The sequence below is a fragment of the Mirounga angustirostris genome, unplaced genomic scaffold (genome assembly GCF_029215605.1).
Source record: "Mirounga angustirostris isolate CCGP_5_RB_7025 unplaced genomic scaffold, mMirAng1.0.hap1 SCAF_5, whole genome shotgun sequence".
NCBI classification, from domain to species: Eukaryota; Metazoa; Chordata; class Mammalia; order Carnivora; family Phocidae; genus Mirounga; species Mirounga angustirostris.
In genome coordinates, this window is record NW_026991713.1 from 63,777,748 (window position 1) to 63,785,249 (window position 7,502).

General features: G+C 48.7%; 1 protein-coding gene across 1 annotated transcript; it reads right to left on the bottom strand.

Annotated features, from left to right (window-relative positions):
- Positions 1-125: 125 nt before the first annotated feature.
- LOC135364434 (tubulin alpha-1C chain) lies at positions 126-7,005 on the bottom strand. Its single transcript, XM_064591318.1, has 4 exons — positions 6,850-7,005; positions 3,790-4,012; positions 3,479-3,627; positions 126-1,211 (listed from the first exon to the last, which is right to left on the bottom strand). The coding sequence occupies exons 1-4, from the start codon at positions 6,850-6,852 to the stop codon at positions 237-239; spliced, it is 1,350 nt and encodes a 449-aa protein (XP_064447388.1). The 5' UTR covers positions 6,853-7,005; the 3' UTR covers positions 126-236.
- Positions 7,006-7,502: the final 497 nt, after the last annotated feature.

The following is a 7,502-nucleotide window of genomic DNA, read 5'->3' on the forward strand; positions in this document are numbered from 1 at the left end:
TGGCACTGAAGCCACCTGCCGTGTCCATCAAATGATTGGGCAGATCCTGTGCCAGCCTCCTCCCTCCCCAAATGGCCTTAAGTAAGTGGGGCTAGTATTTACTGTGATACAGAAGCAGCATAACGTTTAAAACAGAAACACCACTTTTATTGACAAGTTAGGGCCACAACAGACAGCTTCCAGAACAGAAATAAGACAGTCCCAAGACAACGGAGTGCAAAATCGTAGCAGACAGGTTAATACTCTTCACCCTCATCATCTCCCTCAGCACTATCTGCTCCAACCTCCTCATAATCCTTCTCAAGGGCAGCCATGTCCTCACGGGCCTCGGAAAACTCTCCTTCCTCCATGCCCTCCCCCACATACCAGTGAACAAAGGCACGCTTGGCATACATCAGGTCAAACTTGTGGTCCAGGCGAGCCCAGGCCTCAGCGATGGCTGTGGTGTTGCTCAGCATGCACACAGCTCGCTGTACTTTGGCCAGGTCTCCACCGGGCACCACAGTGGGAGGCTGGTAATTAATGCCCACTTTGAAGCCAGTGGGGCACCAGTCCACAAACTGGATGCTGCGCTTGGTCTTGATGGTGGCAATGGCAGCATTGACATCTTTGGGAACCACGTCGCCACGGTACAACAGGCAGCAAGCCATGTATTTACCATGCCGAGGGTCACATTTCACCATCTGGTTGGCTGGCTCAAAGCATGCGTTGGTGATCTCTGCTACAGTCAGCTGTTCATGGTAGGCTTTCTCAGCAGAGATGACCGGGGCATAGGTGGCCAGAGGGAAGTGGATGCGGGGATAGGGCACCAGGTTGGTCTGGAATTCTGTCAGATCAACATTCAGGGCTCCATCAAATCTGAGGGAAGCAGTGATGGAGGACACAATCTGGCTAATAAGGCGGTTAAGGTTAGTGTAGGTTGGGCGTTCAATATCAAGGTTTCTACGACAGATGTCATAGATGGCCTCATTGTCTACCATGAAGGCACAATCAGAGTGCTCCAGGGTGGTGTGGGTAGTGAGGATGGAGTTGTAGGGCTCAACTACAGCTGTGGAAACCTGGGGGGCTGGGTAAATGGAGAACTCCAGCTTGGACTTCTTGCCATAATCGACAGAGAGACGTTCCATCAGCAGGGAGGTGAACCCGGAACCAGTTCCCCCCCCAAAGCTGTGGAAAACCAAGAAGCCCTGAAGACCTGTGCACTGGTCAGCCTGCAAAAGAAAAGTTTCAATTTTAGCCTGGGTGAAAGCTGCAATGACGTCTCTGAATCCATAATTACATTGATCGAGGTTTTTAAATTTTTTTTTAAGTTTTTATTTATTTAAGTAATCTCTACACTAAATGTGGGGCTCAAACTCATGACCCTGAGATCAAGAGTCGCACGCTCTTCTGACTGAGCCAGCCAGGCGCCCCTGATCAAGATTTTTTTTTTTAAATCTTCTGAACAATATTTGCTAAGAGAGCAACTGTAACGAGCTCCTAAGTACTAAAATTCAGAGAAACTTTTCACAGTTCCTGGGGGGAATCTGCTAAATGGCTATTTAAAAATGAACTATTTTCATTTCCACAAACAGAGGAATCATGAGGTCTGGAATGCATGCAAGGCCCAAGTCTGAGTAACTGGGAGGGCGACCTCCGGTGCCCTTGCTGTGACTGCAGGCAAGGGCAACTTCTCACAATTGGAGAGCTACCAAGGGCAGGCCTGGGACCACCAGCCCGGACAATAGATGTCTTATAAAGATCTGGCAGCTGCTTTCCGAGCTGGAATATGACCGAACAGCCAAGTTCCAATGCCCTGGTGTTAGCAGTCAGGCTGCGTCCAGATCCGGCTCTACCAGTTCCTTGCTGTGTGGCTTTGACCAAATTGATTTCCCAATCTCAGTTTTCACATTTATTAATGGAGAATAGTAACCTACCTCGGGTTGTTGAGAATTGAGTACTTAGAATAGTGCTTGACACAGTGAACACTAGTTAACAGAAAGCCTATGGACTCTGCAAAAGGTGACATGCTACCAGAGCTCCATGAGATCTACTGTCACTGGGGCTTTCTACCACTTAACTGCGCCATTCTGGTTAACAAACTGCCATTCTATGAAAGGATGATTTTGACGTTTCAAAGTTTTCTGCTGACAATCCTCACTTCTCAAAAGTGCTGAGATTTGCAGAATCCTCTACCAATCCCTCAGTTTCCTTCTCCTGCAGGTCCACACTCTGAATGGGATCAATGTACAGGGCAGATGCATAGTACCAATTAAATCCACTAAGCCTCCTACGGACACAGTAATAACACCAAAGACAAATACAGGTGTCCTGGTAGTTAATCAACTTTACTCCAGAACCCCTGATGGGTTTCACTAGGTTTATTTGTCCCTAAAGGCAGGTCCTGATTTCCAAGTCAATGCTTATAACTGAAGCTTGATTTGTAAACACAGGAACCAGAACCCCAATTTTGCTAGGAAGACTATGATAAACATCTGGAAGTCTGAAGCTGTGAATGACGCAAGGCCATTCTTTTCAGACTAGACCAGTTGTGGCTAGGCTTAGAATGGGATTTTCCTGACAAGCTACTCTACCCAAGCTTTTATTCTTGATTTTTGGTTAATTACTTACAAGCTGCCCACATGCCTGAGGAGCAAAGAGTCATCTGATTGCCAGATTCTTAATTAAAGTGACCCAAACAAAACACTTGTCAACTTTACCGATGTTAATACTGTCACCGAAGATTTTTCTGCCACAGTGCCACTCCACATGGCCCTGAGCTCTAGTGGAAAAGAAAGCCTGCTTTCTGTGTTTAGATTTCAATACTTTCCAATTTTCAATGACTGGCACTAGCTTCTGTAATAAGGGAGCTCCCTTGACTCCACTTTCAATGTTGTGGAAGTTTCCAGTGTCCGCCATTTCTAGTTTGTGTTATACTGGCTTCTTGTGCTCTAAACTTTCTGTATTAAGGCACCAAACATAACGTAATCCATTTTTTTTTTTTTAGGAGTTTGATCAATCAGTATATGTCACAGTCTGCCACCTATTTACTCAATGTGACTAAGATGACCTAAAAAGGGGCATCTGAGCTTGAAGCAGGGAAGCTGATTAATATGAACAAGGATGTTTAATGGTCTTAAATATCAGTAAAAATGTTAAAAGGCTCCCTGGTTCTCACCTTGACTTTAGGTAAATTGCCCTAACTGCCTTGAGCAATTGCCCAAGTCTGCCTTATAAGACACAGAAATGGGCAATGGAGCACTTAACCCTGCCCCAAATAGCTGTTGCATAACCCAGGACCATCCAGTTTAAAATTCGGTTACTGAGTGGGCACTCAACAGCTCATTTCAGTGTGCAAAGAAGGATTCTTACAGTATGGTCTCTCTTAAAGCTGTAAGAGAAAACTCTCAGCTTCAGTTCTGTGTTTAAGATGAAAAGAACGTATTTCCAATGTCTTCCTTAGGATCATTATTTACTTTATTCTTGAGAATAAACCTACCAGCTTCCGAATGCGGTCCAAGACTAGGTCAATGATCTCCTTGCCAATGGTGTAGTGCCCTCGGGCGTAGTTGTTGGCAGCGTCCTCCTTGCCAGTGATGAGCTGCTCAGGGTGGAAGAGCTGCCGGTAGGTGCCGGTGCGAACTTCATCTGCAAAAGGCAAATAGAGCAGCCACCCCTCACTTACCCCCTGCACAAGCCCGCTCAACCCCAGGGTGTCCGCGGAGCCTCAAGACAGACCTCCTGTCCCAGACACCCCCCCCTCCATTGTCTCACCCCGGGAGCTCATGGGGGTCACTGAGGCCAACTCACCAATGACCGTGGGTTCCAGGTCTACGAACACGGCCCTGGGCACATGCTTGCCAGCGCCCGTCTCACTGAAGAAGGTGTTGAAGGAGTCATCTCCTCCCCCGATGGTCTTGTCACTTGGCATCTGGCCATCGGGCTGGATGCCGTGTTCCAGGCAATAGAGCTCCCAGCAGGCATTGCCGATCTGGACACCAGCCTGGCCCACGTGGATGGAGATGCACTCACGCTGTGGGAAGAAGAGAGGAAAATGTCAGAATAAGACAGATCAGATGGGACATTTAGGAATGATTCACACCTAAATGACTAATTAACCTTTGGGATAGATAATCACCTTTCTGGAAGTCACTCCTGCCCAAGGTTTATTTCACAAGCCTTTGCTGACTAATTCGGAGAAAATGCTTTGCAAAACCAAAGATATGTTAATGAACTACTAGGCAAGACCAGAGATCAGACCCTTGCTTTGTAGTCACATTAGATATTCAAGGTCAGGTTTCTACCATTTTAGAAAGATAAAAGCTGTTCTATAGCAATACATTTCCTCCGGCTCCTGGGAAATACGCCTGCTGATTCCTTAAAGGCATGCAAAATTCCCCTTTGCAGTTCTGACTCATTCTGTGTGATTGTGTAACTGTTGAGCTCATTCTGGTCCCTCTTTAATCCTATTCTTTAAAAGACAAGAGCTTCTCCCTCTCCCTTTAAAACCAGCTTAAACCAGCAAACTACAGCCATATGACTCATGGAGAAAATGCCAGATAAGCAGCAGTTAGCTGTATTTTAAAAAACTGTGGTCAGGAGCAGCTTTTTAACCCTGTGGAAGAACTTAATCGTAAGGAAGAACATTTTTCCTTCACTATCAACACATCTTGAGTAGGGAGGGTTGGCGATACATGGAAATAAAAGCCAGAAGTGTCAACAAGACTTGACTAATAGCTTAAGAAATTAGTTGTTTCCTACCAAAACATATACACACATTTATCTCTGGCACTGTGGGGAAAAGTCTATGGTATCAAGAATTTAATGATATTGGCAAAATGTTTTCCTTTATTTGATGAACAAGATCATTTATAAGTTTCCAAACTCATTCCTGCCTAGTAAAATAAGGCCATGAACATAGGATCTATGCCTCCAGATTTAAGAGGAAAACAAAAAATGGGGGGTTATTGTATCTCACCATAAGTCAGATTAGCTACTTTGCAGACTGGCAGAGGACTTTCAAAATATTGACACCAAATATCTACCTCCCTTTACATTTTCCCCAAATAAGAGGGTTTCAAGTTTTTAAAAGCTGCTAACAGGAAACTAGTTAGAGAAAACTCAACACCACTAAGATCTCATAGGGCCTAGTTTCATAACCTGAGATAATAAAAACCCCAATCACCCACAAGCTTTGACTTATGGCCCTCTCCTTCCCGCCTACACTCCTCATAAAACACCCATGGTCTCCTGACCACATCACCGGGCTCATTATTACCTGGGTCTACTTGCCCAGCTCTAGGGCTGTGGGAGAAAGGGGAGTTGGTTGTTCTAATGAACCTGTGACTATTTACCATTGCATCATGTTTACCTTTTAACTGGACTTTGGAAATTCTACAGCCCAGGAAAGCTGGAGAGAGCGAGAGATCGGTCCATGACAGCTCCAGGGCCGAGGAGATCAAGTATTTGAGAAAAGCCTTTCACTCTAATGAAGCGTTTCTTCTATTGACTTTTAAGCCCAAAACACTTTCACTGTGCAATAGGTTAATTGCTTTCTCATTTAGACCATGGCCACTGCTTTCCCTCCACTCTCCCCTGGCCACTCGGGAGATGAAGTGAGACACAGGTGATGGACTCAGTCTAGCTTTCACTGGACAAGCAGCCACCGTCTCTTGTGAAACACTATTAATCTAGCCAGTGTTTGCCTAAATCCGTCTGCGGCTGGTGCTCTCCTGCCCTTCTTTAAAAAGCCCCATTATTTTCTGAATCACACTTTTACCAGTATCTTCCCACCTCCCTTGCTGAAAAGCACTCAATTTGTTACAGCGAGACTTAGCTTTGAGAACTGTGGTGGTCTCTGAAGAGGGTGACTGGTCTGTTCACTGCATCCCCTTTTCCTTAAAGATACTATTTTGAGGGGCACCTGAGTGGCTCGGTCGTTAAGCGTCTGCCTTCGGCTCAGGTCGTGATCCCAGGGTCCTGGGATCGAGCCCCACATCGGGCTCCCTGCTAGGCGGGAGGCCTGCTTCTCCCTCTCCCTCTCCCCCTGCTTGTGTTCCCTCTCTCACTGTGTCTGTCTGTCAAATAAATAAATAAAATCTTAAAAAAAAAAGATACTATTTTGAAACATTTGATACACAAATTCTAGCTTAAAAACAGGATTTATTTTACGCAGACCTCTAACAGACCTTCTCTAAGAAACACATTGTTAGTACTTGTTTACTCAGCGGTTTTGTAAGAAAATATCTTTTTATGGACACGTTTTTGAAAAACCTGGCCTAAGTACAAAGCTTCAGCTATAAACATCCCATTACATTAACATTAGAACTGCCAAATTAAACAAGGTGACGGTTAATAATTCCTTTAAAAGGAGCAGCCTGCCTACATCCTTCAGGTGAACTGATGCAACTGGAAGCTCTCCCGAGGGACGAGCCACAGGTGACTCAGCAGGGAGTCACCGGGCGCCGGAGAGGAGGCGCCGGGGAGTGGACGCACCTTCGGGGCCGGAGTGAGTAAGGCACCGGGAAAGTGAGGTCATTCCTTACGGCGGGAGGGATTTTTAGTTTTCACAAGTCCTTGGGGGCCAGTGTGAAGGCTCCCTGGTCCGCCCTCGGCTGTGGCGGGTCCTCTCACTAGGATCGGGCCCTCTCACTAGGCTCTGGAGGGCTTTCCACTTCCACCAAAGGCAAGTGTCCTGGCCGCGCTTCAGAGCCCGAAGAGAAGTTTGCCGGTGAACTCGGCCTTCCCAGCCTGGCCATCAGAAGCCAGTTTACTTGGAGGCGTCCGGGACGCGGCCCACGTGCGCCCGGGTTCCACCAGCCCTTTGGGCTCTTCTCACCCCCACGCCACGTCCCGGGGACCCCCACTCACCATGACTGAGACTTATAGGGTTCCTCGGGGCGGGAGCAGGCGATGGGGCAGCGACAAAGTTCTCCCTCTAACAGACTACCAAGGAGTCCAGGGGAGAAAAGGAAGAACCGCCCCCGAGGGACCCTATATACCCCTTCCCGGGCCACGTGGCCAGGGGGCGGGCCACTGACCCCGCCCCGGCCGCTGCGGCCCCGCCTCCGAGCCCGCGGCCGCGGGCAGGACGCCGAGTCGCACCCGCCCGCGGAGAGAGGACGGCCGCGCGGCGCTGATTGGTGGGTTCAAAAGTTCAAACCAAACTCTACGGAAGGAGCCCGATCTAGGAAGGGAGGAGACATCCCGGGGCCAGGGAAGGGAGGGTGGGGCGGGGAGAGGACGGAGACGGCGAGTGGAAGGGAGAGGGAGGCGAAGCATCTGCCGGGTTCCCGGTGGGTTCCGGGGGCGGGGGCGTCAGGTGGGCAAAGCCGCAGGAGGAAAGGGGCAGGTGTAGGGAGCGCAGCCCCTCCTGCAGCGCGCCCCGCCCCGGGGTCTCCGGACCCTCGAGCGGCGGCCCGCGACACCGACAGCCAGTCCCCGCCGCACAGCTCCCGGTGGGGCCTGGCCTGCCAGCCGCCCGCCGATCTGCGAGGCCGCCCCTTCCGCCTTTCAAAGCCCTG